The 16,497-nt window shown below is 41.3% G+C and overlaps 1 protein-coding gene across 1 annotated transcript in view; it reads left to right on the top strand.

Moving 5' to 3' along the window:
* The window catches only part of zfpm2a (zinc finger protein, FOG family member 2a), a 275,950-nt gene that overhangs the window by 167,261 nt on the left and 92,192 nt on the right, over positions 1 to 16,497 (top strand). The window contains exon 5 of the mRNA XM_042346925.1: positions 2,428 to 2,539. Within this exon, the coding sequence (XP_042202859.1) occupies positions 2,428 to 2,539 (112 nt within the window). The remainder of the gene's footprint in view (positions 1 to 2,427; positions 2,540 to 16,497) is intronic.

Genomic DNA, 16,497 nt, shown 5'->3' with positions numbered 1-16,497 from the left:
ATAATAATCCCTCCGAAAACCAAAAACAATAATAAATTGGTCATTTTCAATCTACGACTGTTTGTGGCACATTGCTGTGTGCAATTGGCTGCCGCGTTCGCCCACAAATATACAGTCAATTCACTTTACAGTGTGTTCTGTGAAGCGCATTGGGACGTCCTCCCGACGTGAAAAGCGCTATATTAAATGCAAGGATTATTATTATTATCTTTCTTACCGGCGAGGTTACAATGGTGACAATAACCCTGTTGTGAGATTGCTTGGATTAACTTTGAGCACGTTTGCTTTTTATTGAGGTCCATAAAAACAAATAATTAAGGCCTTGCTACTGCAGTGCCTGCATGGTTTAAATTTAGTCCTGATAACAGACAATTCATCTCCCTTGTATAGGTAAAAATTGGAGGACCCAAGGAATGCTCCAAAATGTGTTAGTTTCCATGTTTTAACTATACATTTTTTGATTGCTTTGCAGCGTTCCAAGTGTAATAGCTGTAGAAATTCAGCAAGGAACCTATTATGGTTTTATCATCTCAGGAACAGAGAATGGCCATATTACACCCTGGCACTTGCTCAACTTACTGTGATTGATTTTGAATCTGATCTACGCAAGCCAATAATTTATGTACTTTGAATGATTCAGCAGCTTACGGCACTTAAACAAGATGCTTTTGTATATCTAAACAGGATAAACTCATTTCAGAAAAAAAATCCTCCATTAATAACGTTGCCTTTGTTTCATTAATACTATATCCTTGGAGACGATTACAGCAGTTGTGAATTTGGTGACAAATATCACAATAAAGGTGAAACGACTGCAAGCAGGCAACTCAAGTAAGTCTGCCAGAATGAGCCAATGATTCCTCACATATTCCTTGCAATTGTAGCTTCATTGTCTGGATCTCTAAAGGGTACATTCAACACCTCTCTAAAGATAGCTGCCTGTAACTGATGGATATATATCTGCTGTAACCCCAGCAGATAGACAGGGAGCTCTCTGTAGTGAAACATAAACTGAATCAAGAGCTGACTTTCTAGACTGTTGCAACAGTGTAGTTGTTGCGGGTGCTAGTGAGGATGAGCTTTAGGCCCAATATCAGCAGACATCAGGGCCCTATCAGTTTTTACCTCCCAGCAGCAGCACATCAGCACCAGCACATCATGCATATGAAGAATTGTTCAAGCTTCAAAGCGTGCTTTAAAAGCGTCATTTAATCAAAGGAAGAGGTGGATAGGTTCACCTTACTGCAGAGTTGCTACTTCTGTCTGAGGCTGTAGTTCTGCTGGGCTGAGAGCAACAAGGCATGAAAAATATTAGTTGAAAAGTACCGAATCCTTGGAAGAAAAAGAAGGCCATTTTGTTTTGACATTTTCAAAGCTGTTTTAACGTAAAGGTATGAAAAGGTATGAAAAATTGGGGTGAAATTTGCGGCATTTCATTACACTTTCCTTGTGGTAATTATCACAGAGAACATATTATGAAATGCCATGGATTTTACCCTGTTATATCAAAATGCTTATCCCCTTGTTTGTAAACGTGTACTAATGTACTAATTAGTGTACTAATACTGGTGCTCTGACTTGATTTTGCTTACAGTGTACAATGAAGTGACATTATGAAAAAAAGTCAGTGTTTCAGTTTGCATCAGGACTGTGCACACTTGAAGCTTCATCAGGTGACAAAGTTGGAAGCAGTGTTCCCATCAGTGGTGTCTACAGTGGAACTATTTCAAGCAGTGTTTGTGGCATATTGCTGTACAAAAATAGGCTGCCACATTTGCTTACAAAATACAGCTACTACACCTTATAATAAACCATCTGAAGTGCTTTGAGATGTCGTCCAACTGGAAAGGCGCTATTATTATTATTTATTATTATATCATTCACCTTGGGGAAAATGATAATGGTGTGAGTGTGTGCTAGTTGACAATGGCATTCATGATTCAAGTGCCTTCATAGGGAATTCATTAAGAAGCGGCACATACTCACTTCTTAAGTGCTGGTGATAGGATTCACAGTCAGCGGTAGACTAGAGATTCGCTACCTTTTCAAACTAGTCCTGCCTACAATCAGTGAGACTGCAGCAATTCACAGGAGGACAAAGTTGCTGACGTTCAGCCTTAGACTTTCTGGTTTCTCATTTCCAAAGTCATTTGCATTGTCAGTCGAAAACCCAAACCAATGGAGGTTCACTAATCTGGATGATCGAATCCATTATCATTTTGGAGAATCCTGACTAATAATAATCCTTCTAGTCAAGGAGATTTTGCACTCTGTGTGCCTTTCCATGTCCTCTGTAACAACTCGACGAGGGATTTCGGTTTTGGCTTATGGATTTGGGGGTTAGGGTTCTTTGAAAATGAGTATTATTCATCAAGTTCTTAATCACGGAAAACAAATGGCATCTGTTTATTATCTCCCTTTGTACAGAAGACAAAAGCTCCTGTTCCTGTAGTGGTCCATGCTGGTCCCAAGTGGCTGATGGATGTGACTTGGCGAGGAACAGAGGACAACAACAACAACTGTGTTGTGTACAGCAAAGGTAAAAGACAAACAAATGCATTTTGTTCTGTTTTTATATGTGAAACCATTGGTGGAACTGTAAAGGAGCCTGACGTGCATTGTTTACAGAGTGGAGTTTCCTTTGTAACGTACAAAGATTTGACCTGATTTTCGTTTTACTTTGACAGTTTTTGTTTTGTCTTCATTCCAAAACGACTGTGACTGGGACAACAGTTTACAGCCATCGGCGGTTAAAATTAAGAGAGGATTATTATAAACAGAGCCCACTCTAGAACAAGCAGAAGTTATTGCCAATATATCACAACATGGCTGTAAGGAGCAGAGGGAATTATGGTCTGCTCCTCCCCTATAGACAAGAACCACTAGCTTCTCAATGAGTGAACTGAGATAAAGGTTCCATTGTAGTATGAGGCTTGTCGGTATTACAATAGAATTGTTATCTTAGTTAGTGTATCGGAGAGTCCAACGTTTTTTCCCAACTAAGGGGCGGGCAGGGCTCTCTATCTCTGCAAGCTCAACTGCTGAGAAAAAATGTTGAGAAGAGAAAGTCTCTCTACAGCTGTTTCAAGGTTTGTTTTTTTTATTTTTGAATCTCGAAGACTGCGAGAAACGGCTTGTTTATCTGATTTAAGTGACATCAGTGAAGTGTGAACTGAAATAATAATCAGAGTTCTCACAGATAATGCACTGTCAGATCATGAGAGCCCATCGTGGATTGCCTGAGAATGGTGTAAACTAGCAGTAAACGTGGTCTCCTCGTAAATAAGGCATGCTCGATGTACTTGTGATGAAGTTTTTATTTGTGATATTTGTAAAACCTTAATCTTTTTATAACCAGTCAGATATGTCAGTGTAGATTATTTTGCCACATTGGCTAGCCACAGCAAACTGTTGCTTTGTGCTTACAATGAGAAATCTAAGGACCAATATCTCAAGATGGAGAGCTGCACTGTCCCCACCACCCCACCCCCTTTGGTCCCATTGTCCAAATCAAGAGGCTTGGTGAGGTCTCTCAGCAAAGGAAAGGAGCCATGACCTTTGGGTTATTCGCATATGCTCACAGGTAAATTTGCTCTTGTTTAAAATGGTGAAAAATGAATGTTAAATGCTGAATTCTATCCTGGATGGTTGGAGCACATTGCACAAGGATCTGTGCGTTTCAATGCATCATATAGGCTTGTCTGGAAAAATCCCACAGTTCCTTCATTTACATTGTGCAATATTAAAAAAAAACTTAAAATCTATGAGTGACCTATTACCAGTTGAGTCGGTGTGTCGCTGACTTCAGTAGATGCAGACGATAAACTTAGACTGCTCTGATCGAAAAATAGAGAATCACAATGTGTTATTGCCGTCTCTTCTTCATGAGGCGTAAGTAAAGTTGCACTTTATAAAGAAGTAAAGTTTTGCATTTGTAACTATTTAATTTTACTAAAAAAAATTAGCAAAAGAAAAAGTGTACAGACCAATGTGTAAATGAATCAACTTCAAAGGTTCAAAAATAATGAAAGGATGATATAGTGATTATTACTTGTTCGGCATATAGTTTCAGAATATCACAGTTTAAAATGTCTTCACAGATACATTACACCCGGTTGTCAGTCGATTGGCGGATTGCTTTTCCAGTGGTAATAATTATAAATTAGTCACTTCAAATCACGACTGTGTGTGGGACATTGCTGTGCACAATTGACTGCTGTGTTTCGCCCACAAAACATAACAGTCACTACACTTTCCAGTGTATCTTGTGAAGCGTTTTGAGATGTCTCGAAGACATGATAAGGCGATACATAAAATGCAAGGAATATTATTATTAATACAATTTTAAATTTATATTGCGCCTTTCAAGTCAGGAGGATGTTTCAAGGTGTTTAACAATTCTGGCGTGTGTAGGGTGGATGTTGGAGAATTAATCTCACAATTATAATGTGCTAAAACAATATGGAATTGGTCTGAACCACTTAAATATCCCAATGTCCAGTGCATGGTTAATATTCCAATTAGTTAGCAATTGAAAAAAATGCGTCATAGGAACATAGGAACAGGAGGAGGCCATTCAGCCTTTCCAGCCTGTTCCACCATTTAATAAGATCATGGCTGATCTGTACCTCAAATAATCCTTTCAATTTCCCGCTTTCTTCCCATATCCCTTGATACCCTGACCTACCAAAAATCTATCAACCTCACTCTTGAAGGTGTGGATGGATCCAGCATCCACGGCCTTTTGGGGCAGAGAATTTCAGATTTCTACCACCCTTTGAGTGAAAAAATACTTCCTGATTTCACTCTTAAAATGTCTGTTTCTAATTTTAAGACAATGTCCCCTAGTTTTGGATTCCCCCACCAGAGGAAATAGCTTCTCTGTATCTACTCTATTGAATACCTTTATAATCTTAAATACCTCAATCAATTCACCCCTCAACCTTCTAAACTCAAGGGAATACAATCCAAGTTAACGCAGCCTTTCCTTGTAACTTAACCCTTTTAGGCCTGGTAACATTCTGGCTGAACCTACGCTGCATCATATCCAGAGCCAATAAATCTTTCCTGAGGTGTGGTGCCCAAAATTGAATGCAGTACTCCAGATGAGGTCTGACTAATGCTCTATACCGCGTCCATATTGGGGACAGCTCAGCAATATCAGAAAAATAATGGGTGGCCCAAAATTGAAGTCCAGACAACAGATGTGTACTGAAAACATTGAGGAGAAGATCAGCAACATTGCACTAACATTGTCTCCTCTTGACTGCTATTTAGTGTATCAGCCTGGCTCAGTTGGTAGCATGCTTGCATCTGAGTCAGAAGGTTGTGTGTTCAAGCCCACATTGGAGCATTAAACTCATGTAGTCCAGGATGTTGGGGGTGCACTGAATTGTCAGGTATCTTTAAAATCCACCTGAAGAAAAGCAGACCGGACTATGGCGATTGACTGGCCTCTCAGATATTCTGGAAGTACAGTATCATACAGATGCTTAGGGTCTTTATTCTTGTGGTTGTTGTGAACGATTCTACATAGGAAAGGAGATCATTAAAGGGCAGCATGAGCCAATGAAATGCTGGAGGGATTGTAGTATCAAGGATTACAAAGGTGAATATATTGCAAGTCGCTAATAGTGACGCATTCCTTCGCTCCAGTTGCCTACTTACCATTTCATCTAATCGTGACAAGCAGATTTCCATTCTGAGCAAAGTTTTTCTGTGTACTTTACATTTATGCCATTGAGTTAACTCAATACATGAGGGAAGGTGTGTGTGTGTGGGGGCTGCTGTGTGAAAGAGTATTTGTGTGGGGGGGTTGTCTGTGTGAGTGTGTGTGGGGGGGCTGTGTGAGTGTGTGGGGTGCTGTGTGGGTGTGGGGGGGAGTTGTGGAGTGTGATTGGGGGGCTGTATGAGTGTGTGTGGGGGGTGCTGTATGAGTGTGTGGAGATGGCTGTGTGAGCGTGTGTGGGGGGGCTGTGTGAGTGTGTGGGGCGGGGGCTGTGTGAGTGTGTGGGGGGCTGTGTGAGCGTGGGGGCTGTGAGTGTGTGGGGGGCTGTGTGGGTGTGTGGAGATGGCTGTGTGAGTGTGTGGGGGGCTGTGTGAGCGTAGGGGCTGTGTGAGTGTGTGGGGGGCTGTTGGGTGTGTGGAGGGGGGAACTGTGTGAGTGTGTGCGGGGAGCTGTGTGAGTGTAGGGGAGGCGGCTGTGTGAGTGTGTGGTGGGGGCTGTGTGAGTATGCGGGGTATGGGAACTGTATGTGTGTGTGTGTAGGTGGGGGGTAGATGGGGTGGGGGGGTAGGTGTGGGGGGGTGTTGCTGGCCTGGCCACACCAGCACTTTGTAGCATGGCCACAAGAATGCACTTATCCATGGAGCATTCCAGCACAGCCAGTCGGCTGAAATAGCTAAGACAGTGCTGCTGCTGTCACTCTGAACATTTGACCCAACTAAAGTGTGAAATTAATAAGCATTGATAAAGTTAACATTTCATGCGAGTCAAGCGTTTTCTTTTTCAAACAACTGCAGGGGATAGGAGGGACTGGAGGCTTATCAGCCGACATCAGAAACTACGGGAGAATATTAAGTGTGTTTGACAGTCAAAGTCTTGTCACAATGCAATATCACTGCAGAAAATCACATTATTACAGTATTAAAACAAAATTGTACCCTAAAGGAGCATACAAGCCAGCACAAAGCACTTGCATAATTATACTGTACTCTAATAATTAAAATTAAAAAAAGATTAATAAATTATCTTTCATTAAGCAGAACAAGAGGCGGAATGTAGTAATGTAGTATGCTATGGTGTGTTTTAAGAAAAGATGAAAATAGATAGGAAATCAGATCCTAAAGATGTTATAAAGTAATGGACACACACAGAGGCTCAGAGAGATGTAAAACGGAGAAGGCATTTCAGGCCTTGTGGAATATTATAATGTTCCACTTGTTCTTTCACAATGATGAGTTGCGTTACCCATTGGATATGAGCAAAGAAAACGCCTGTAACACACTGTCAATAGTACAATGCTTTAACTGCTGTATAAGCTCTCTCTTTTTTAAGTGCGTTCTAAAACGTGTTGTATAGCAAAGCTTGTTAATGTTTCTACCTTCCCCACAGTTAATTAAGCTGAGGAATCACTCTGAACAGTCACAGAATAAATACAAGGTTGTGAATAACCTGCTACTGCATTTTGCTGCTTAAATAGCCTGATTAATGTCCTACTAATAGTCATTTGATGCATTAACTTACCTTACAACCATGTGAGGATGGTGCTCAGTGAACTATGTATGGCACAGGGAATCGAAGTACCTCCTGAGATTAATAACACATTACGAAGCTGAATATTGCTGTGCTGATACTATTATAAAATCTAATGGATAGTTAGAAAGTAGTTGCGAAACAGTGCTTTAATCTTGAGTTCACATACCATACGTAAACCATACATTATTATTATTATGAGCTTATGTAAACCTCTCTGTGAGGTTGCCACACATCCTCGCAGATGATCAGTCTTCACTATATATTTTATATTCCATAAATCAACATACTCTGCTCTGTTGGTCTGTGGCAAATCTGTGTGATAAGTCTTTGGGCTATTCTTCAGTTGCTAAGTTTTGCAAATTTGTGTCTGTGTTCAGACTAACAGAAATGTATTTCTATATATGTAATTTAATTTTCCATTTATGATGAAACTTTATTTGGAACTTAAACCTGGGTTATTCACATATGTTGAGCAACAAATGTGTTCATCTTAGCAAATGGACACATTATTGAATGCACAAAGAAGAGGGAAATCTCCTCCCCAGATAGAAACATGCTAAAATGATCATTTTCAGCTTTAATTTTGTAGCTTGTTATCCATAAGTTCTTTTGAGTACCTCAAAAAAGACATCAAAGTTAAGACTGAATTCACCAATTTGGCATTCTCCAGATAGTCTGAAATGCTTCATAGAGTTAATGTACAGTCAGGTGGAATTTCTCCGAAAGATAGTTGATGTCAACCATTCTTAATAAAATAATAATAACCCTTGCCTTTGATATAGTACCTTCCACATCGGTGAGACGTCTCAAAGCATTTTAATAATATCAGTTGTTTTGCGGAATTTGCTCAAGTCCTCTACTGTGCTTCTTACCAAATACATTCAGTTGTGAAATTGAAGTGTAAAGTGGAATTGGGAGCTATATTAACCTGTCAGCATTTCTCTCAATCTCTATTTTTCAAACATCTATTTACCCTCAAAATTGATCATATTTGATTTCCTATCGTCCTTTAACCTGAAATTTAACACAGCAGATCCACTCCCCATTCAAAGCCTGATGAGTGCTGGTCATTATTTTGTTGTATTCGTACTTAATTCGTATGGTATTAATAAGTTTAACTTTTTTAAATGCTGCTCCGCTAATAATAACTGTCGTTTTTCCTACATGCTGTATGTCTTGCTTCCCTCAGACAGATAGACAGAAGACAGACAGACAAGTTACTCTTTCACCCCTGCTGCAGCTAATTCCTGTTCCCCGTTCAGTCTCCGAATTGTTTTTTCCCTGTGGAAAATAATAATCTTTTGCACTGCATTCCTTAAGGGGCTGCCACAACGTAATATTGTAAGGGTCTTATTCTTACTGCGGAGCCAGTTAAATTTGTATGGAAAAGGCATCAATAATGGTGGAAACGTTCATCTCATGTTCCTGCAAAACCCATCCAACAGAGAACAGCAAAATATATGTGCACTCTAGCCTGTCAAAAGGCTTTGCCTTATCTTGAGAGACTGTCAAGGCCAGAATATCATGGAATGGACAGGAGTCTATTAAATTAATAAGCTGCTGGATGTTGTCTGAAGAGTTACAGTTCTTCATAAATCCAGTCTGATCTTGGTGGACAAGGTTTAAACCTCCAGCCTCCAAATACACAGCCAATACTATGGATAGGATTTGAAATTTCGTGTTGAAGAGAGTTAGGTCTGTAGCGAGTGAAATGAGATTTATCTCTCTACTTCTTTGGCGATTGACAAACAGGCGACAGCCCGAGGGAGTCTGATAAAGAACTGTGTCTGAAGAAGGCAGGAAGAAAAACAAGGTCAGAGCCACGTTAAGACAGAATGCTGTACATCTCTGAAGTGCTTTTGGTTTAAATCGGATCCTTTGAATTTCAGATCACTTTAATTGATGAATCCTAATTCTGAAATATTGAAACAAGCTCATTCTCAAGTGGCCACATGAAGTTAGACACGTAACACTCATTGAAAAAATAATAGTCGTTACTGGCCCATATCCCAGAGAAAATCGCCTCAATAACACGTAAGCGGACAAAACATCTGGAGACAGAGGTTACGAGTGCAAATTCACCAAAGTCATGAGGTCAGAAGTGTGTAATTCAGTTTGAGCACAATCTAATCATCTGTTTTTCCTTACCAGGACTCCTTTAGGAATCTGCGTCGAACTAATGGAGACGACCTCCACAAGTATGTCACACCCGGAACTCTGCTCCAGTGTGATTTACTTCGGGAATAGAGCTCCTGTGGGTCAATGGGATTTTTAATACGAACAATTTTATTAAGACATGCGACAAATGAGACTTGTACAGTCCAGAAATACAACACTGACTGCAGTGATTTACAGGACTGGGTTTAGTCTACCTCCTTCCTGCTGTTGTACAATTGGCTTAGCTGTCTATTGCCATCACGAATTGCCACCTCCGCAGTGTCTGCTCTGTTTGCTCACTAAATGCCTACTGTCAGTGACAAGCATGCACATGGTTGCATCAGTGATGAAATCACACATTTTATATCATGATATTAACCTAATATGTGGTCATGTTGTAACGAGCCTCTCTAATATTACGTCAGGGTAGAGGTTCGTCACAGTGTCAGGGTCAGTCACACACTTTGGTTCTCTATTAATAGCTGTCATTATGAATCGCCTCATGTGAGACCTTAGTTGCACAACACTTATGGGGTCATCACTTGTGCATTTACAGCACAGAAAGAGGTCATTCGACCTATCATAATTTTGCTTGTTCTCAGAAAGAGCTATCCTTTTATAATAATACTGATATTTTTTTCATTTGAAATGGAGTTACCACATCGTCAAAATATCTCAAAGCACTTCACAGGATTTACTTTGAAGTGTAGTGACTGTGTATCTGTAAGAAAACATGATAGCCAATTTGCACACAGGAATATCCCACAAGCAACCATTAAGTACTCATCAATTTTATTCAGGAAATTGTTAGTCGGAATACCAGGAGAAACTCTGTTGTTTTTGGAATTGTGGCGTTGAATCTATAACATCCAACAGAACAGGGTGACGGGATCTTTGTTTAATATTTCATCTGAAGAACGATATCTCCAACAATGCAATGGTCTCCTAGGACTGCATTAGAGTATTAGCATAGAACTATGAGCTCAAAGATCTGGCTTGAATGCACAACCTTCAGAGACAAGAGTGCTATTGATTGAGCCAGAGTGATACCTATTTGTAGAAGAATTGCACAGGTATAAAACAAGTTAATAGACAAGAGAACAATCTGTCTGTTAACTTGTCCGGCTTGAATCTGGCTTCAGATACAGATTTAGGAATTATTACTCACACACCCACTCTAATAAATGGAACAACATTTCCTTTTTCCATTAATTTCTATGCTTTTATATGCAAATTCCGGTCAAAAAGCTTACAAGTCACTGTCATTCCCCAATTGAAGTATATTTATAAGCAAGTGAAAAGCTTATGAAGAGATCACACCGAAGCCTGGTGCGGGACAGTACACTCTTTCTTATTTGAGAAAATCATCTTATTGTAAGATTTTTTGCTCAAAACTAGAGAAAGGAACGTCCAAGCCTAATATTAAAAAAATTGTGATCGCTAATATAAACCCTGTCTCTCGTTTTCAGAGTTGGTGGTTGTGCTACTCAGATTAAAGCAACACTCGTTGACTTTGGAGACTTGATGGCACAGCGTGATCAATGATGTTGTTCACATCTGAAAGCATTACTGCCATTCCCTCTGCTCAGCAAACGCTTGCTTCATGTCTCCCGCCCTTTCTGCCCCACCATCAGTGGGTGAGTTTTCAGCCATTCTGCCCCCAATCTTTGGAACTCAATTGTGTAGTCCCTCCATCTCGCCCCTCCCTCTCCACCTTTAAAGCCCACCTTAAGACTTATATTTTCAATCATGCTTTCGGTCACTTTACTTTCAAACAGCAAGACATGGAACAAACTCATGGTGTGTTCAGCTCACAGCTCCTTTGGAGCAAGAAGAGCAGCTTTAAACAACAACAACAACAACAAGATTCCATTTATAGAGCGCCTTTCACGTCGGGAGGACTTCCCAAGGTGCTGTACAGTTGGGTCAGGACCCGAGCAGGGGGGAAATGGTCAGGGTGAGGGGAGGGAAGGGAGGGAGCGAGGAGGGGGTAGAGAGTCGAGAGGGGAGCTGAAGGCACGGTCAAAGAGAAAGGTCTTGAGACCGGCCTTGAAGGAGGAAAGGGAGGAGGCGGCGAAGGCACTGGGGGATAGAGTTCCAGAGCCTCGGGGCTGAGAGGCTGAAGGCCCGGCCACCGATGGTAGGGCGGTTGGGGCGGGGGATGTGGAGCAGACCGGAGCCAGAGGAACGGAGGGTACGGGCAGGTAAGTAGGGTGATAGTAGGTCAAAGAGGTAGGAGGGAGCGAGGCCGTGAATGGCATTGTAGGTGAGGATGAGGATCTTGAATTCGATCCTCTGGGGGATGGGGAGCCAGTGGAGGCGAGCGAGGGTGGGAGTGATGTGGTCCCGAAGCCTGGTGCGGGACAGTACACGAGCTGCAGAGTTCTGAATGACCTGCAGCTTGTGGAGGGAGGTGCCGGGAAGGCCGGCGAGGAGAGAGTTCCCATAGTCCAGCCTTGAGGTGATAAAGGCGTGGACCAGAGTTTCAGCAGCGTGAGGGGTGAGGTAGTGCCGTAGTCTGGCGATATTCCGGAGGTGATGGAAGGCGGTGCCAGTTGTGGTGCGGATATGAGGGAGAAAGGACAGCTCAGGGTCGAACAGAACCCCGAGGTTCCTGACTGGCTTTGAGAGGTGGAGAGTGCAGCCTTGGATGCTGATGTGTCAGCGCCTGAGGTGCGGAGGCACTGACGTGAGCCAATCAGGAGGGCCTCAGTTTTACGCACGTTGAGCTGAAGAAAGTTATCTCTCGTCCAGGACTCGATGTCGGACAGGCAGCTGTCAGGACATCGGTGGTCGTGGAGTTGAGGGTAGAGGAGGAAAGGTAGAGTTGGGTGTCATCCGCATACATGTGGAAGTTAACCCCATGTCTGCGGATGATGTCACCAAGGGGGAGCATATAGAGGGTGAAGAGGAGGGGACCGAGGACAGAGCCCTGAGGGACACCGCACGAGACAGTGCGGGGGATGGAGGAAAAGCCGTTCGTGGAAACAAAGTGAAGACGGTGGGAGAGGTACAACCTAAACCACTCAAGGACAGGGCCTTGAAGGTTGAGGTGGGAGGACAAGCGGTGGAGGAGGATAGCCTGGTCGACCGTATCGAATGCTGCCGATAGGTCGAGGAGGACGAGGAGGCAGAGGGAGCCCTGGTCGCAGATGGTCAGGATGTCATTGGTGACCTTGACCAGGGCAGTTTCTGTGCTATGGGCAGCACGGAAACCTGACTGAAGGGGTTCGAATAATGAATGGGTGGAGAGGAAAGAGCGCAGCTGGGAGGCGACAACTCGTTCAAGGACCTTGGACAGGAAGGGGAGGTTGGAGATGGGCCGGTAGCTTGATAGCTGCGACGCATCAAGGGAGGGTTTTTTCAAGGTGGGAGTGATGTTGGCAGTTTTTAAGGGAATGGGAACAGAGCCAGAGGAGAGGGATAGGTTGACGATGTCTGTGATATGGGACAGGTTGACGATGTCTGTGATATAAAGTGAAGCTGATAACGTGCCACTGCTCTGCTGTCCTCCATCTACATTGCTGCAACCATTACTGTCCATTTCTGTGCGTTTGGTGCCATGATGTTGTTACACACAGCTGGAGTCATACATGTGTCAAAGTGGGATCTATTTGGGGTAAAATCGGAACCCATTTGTTAGCCAATTGCTGGATCGCTTTTCCGGGGGTAATAATTCCTTAAAAAAAATTATAATAATAATAAATTGGTCACTTCAATCCATGACTGTTTGTGGGACACTGCTATGCACAATTAGTTGCCGCATTTCGCCCACAATAATATACAGATTGTTGGCTAGGACACTGGGAGAAATTCCGTTCTCTTTATGGATAGTGCTGTGGGAACTTTAATATTCACCTGAACAAGCAAACGGGGATTTGGTTTAATGTCTTACCTGAAAGACGGCACCTCCCACAATGCCACACTCCCCTAGTACTCCCATCGGGGATCAGCCTAGATTGTGAGCTGAAGCTTGGATCTTGGAACAAGAGGCAAAAATATTATTACCAGCTGAGCCTAAGTGTCAACATGAATCTGACATAATGTAGGAAACCACTGCTCCAAGTATGTTCCTTTAACCACACTCCTTATGAAGTCTGTGTAGGCCTGCAGTTGGTACTCAAGAAGCAAAGCTACCTAATCTCATTCGTTTTGTACGAATTTGTTTTGTTTTGTACGATACTTTTTTATTTACTGTTGTACTTGAATGGTTAAGTCTGTAGTACAGAATGATAACTTTTCTGGCATTCCCATATATATATATATATATTATAGTGACTACAGAGAATGAAGGAACAGTTTTGAGTCCTGCCACACATTAGACATAAATAGTGATGTCTGATGTGTATAACCTGAACTATTCACAGCAAATGGCACTTGTTTATAGTCCCTGGGATATGATCAATATTTGATACGTTAACTTAACTGTGTTACTACATCTATACTCTTGTATAATTCGGCCAACCTGAAGATTTATCTGTGCTTTGAGAACATTGTGAGCCGAAGCAAACTCAGGAGGGAGCTTTTAAATTGGACTCCAAGAGAAACCGCGTGAACTAAATTATTTATTTTGGGTTAAAGCAAAAAGGTAAAGATTTTGAACTGTGATGTGCATAGTTGATGGAAATTACAACTGACCAAAGTGAATGCACAATTAGCGAGGAATCATTTCATAAATGTTATCACCTCACTGCTCAGCTTTGATAATTGATAAATTCATCAATAAATTTAAAGTTCGAAATGTCAAACCAATTCAGCTCATTATTTAAGAAGAGAAGGGAAGTTCTCCTGGTAACCTGGCTAACAGTCTCCGAGATAAAATTGGCCATCTTCTTCCTGAATATTTTATAAGATATTGCTGTATGTAGAATCATATACTGGATTCATCTACAAAATGCACAGTTACTGATTTCACTGAAAATCCTGTGAAACACTTTGAGGCATTCTACCGACGTGAAAGGCTCTGTACCATATGTTAAGATTATTATTATTATTAATTCCAAATTGATTGAGACTGGAGAGTTTGGAGAATTTGGAGAAACGTTTCTGCTATGTACAGAATTCAAGAAGGTCATTTGTTCAAAGTAATAAAAAATATTACAGGAAACATTGTTCTTATGTAGAAGACTTTTTTTTAATAAACATGGATAGATAAGTGAAACACACTGTTGTAGAAAAGGAAACTACAAAATAATAATAATCCTTACATTTGATATAGCATCTTTCATGTCAGGAGGATGTCGCAAAGCACTTCACAGGATATACTGTAAAATGGTATGACTGTGTTTTTGTGAGGGAATCCAGCAACCAATTTGCACACAGCAATGCACCACCGACTGCCGTGAAATCAATGACAAATTTTTAATATCCACCTGAACAGGCGGACTGGGTCTCGGATTAATGCCTCATCCAAGGGACGCCTCATTCAGATCAGCCATGACCTAATTAAATGGCGGAACAGGCTCGAAGGGCTGAACGGCCTTCTCCTGTTCCTGTCCTATGTTCCTATGGAAGATACCTCCGACTAACGCAGCAATCCCTCATCACCATATTGGAGTGTCAGCTTAGACTATATGAGTTCCAAGTCCTATGTGTAGCTTTAATCCGCAACCTTCTGACCCAGAGGCAAGAGTGCTACTACTGAACAGGCTGACGCACACTACAAAAGAAACCGAGCATGTTCCTGTCAAAAGAGTTCATAATTATTAGATTTAAAGACAGATTTGGATTAGATTTAAATTAGATTTAAAGACAGATGTGGAGTCCTGTAGCTCAGTGGTTAGAGCACTCGCTTTGCAAGTGAGAGACCTGTGTTCAATTCCAGGCAGGGCGAAACCTTGGGCAAGTTTCCTTACTCCACACGCCTAATAATAATCCCTCCAAAACAAAAAAAACAATAATAAATTGGTCATTTTCAATCTACGACTGTTTGTGGGACATTGCTGTGCGCAATTGGCTGCCGCGTTTGCCCACAAATATACAGTCAATTCACTTTACAGTCTATTCTGTGAAGCGCTTTGGGATGTCCTCCCGACGTGAAAAGCGCTATATCAAATGCAAGGATTATTATTATTATTATTATTATAGATGCATTGAAAAAATCTTTTTAGGAAATTGGGTGATTAGGCCAAGTAGATAGATGGTGTGTTCCTGTAATTATCTTAAAATTTGGGTGGATGATTGTGGGCTGCATCATTGTAGGAGATGCAATGTATTTAACTATGGCATTGCGTGCGTTGAAAGCAACCACAGGATAAAGTGGCAGATTGAGGCAGTGGCAAATTTGTAAGTCAAACCCAAATTAGCTGCTTACCTTTATTTCTGTGCATTGTGCTGTAGGCAGGAAGAAAGGCAAGTTATAATAAACCTACATAAAATGAGAGAAGTATTTTATATGGAGAACAATTTACAGCTATTCTGTCTCGTTCTAATCTCCCTTTTATATTACAGTTTCTTATGTCACTATCCTATATAGCAGGGGAGCACAAATTGTAGACCCTATTACCTTTTTAAACATTTCATCCCGTGAGATCTGCAATCCTCAACATTTAGAAATAAGGTTGTGTGAGCTCAATGGAGCTGAGTATCTTTGTTGCACAGTGCAGACCTCTAGTCTTTTTAATAGACCTCCAAAGGTTTCAATAAGGTCTAATACATGCGAGCCTTTGATAGGCTTAATGTCACAATTCCCATTTGATTGTACACATACCGTATACTTCACACAGTCTAAAGTGCTGGTGAGCACCATGAATTGTTCTTAAAAATCTATTTCTATTGTTAGACTGAGCATTGAACTGTGCTTAAGAAAACCATTAATAGATACCACACTAGATAATGCAAAATAGTTGTGAAGTCCATTGCTAATTCTATTCTGTTCGATTCCTTTTAACATCTACTTTTTTGTCTCAGACTTAAGCTGATGTATATACAGTAACAGAATATACATGTGTTTATAGGATCTAACAATATCCCAAACAGCTGGTAGTTTGTAGTTCAGTGGTATTGAATGAAGAAAAGAGAGCACTGGTATACATGAATTGGGCAAATGTTACACAATTGTAAATTCTGTGCTTTCCAAAATC

Source organism: Callorhinchus milii, unplaced genomic scaffold, assembly GCF_018977255.1.
Source record: "Callorhinchus milii isolate IMCB2004 unplaced genomic scaffold, IMCB_Cmil_1.0 Scaffold2, whole genome shotgun sequence".
In the NCBI taxonomy this organism is placed as follows: domain Eukaryota; kingdom Metazoa; phylum Chordata; class Chondrichthyes; order Chimaeriformes; family Callorhinchidae; genus Callorhinchus; species Callorhinchus milii.
This window is presented reverse-complemented; position numbering and strand designations above follow the sequence as displayed.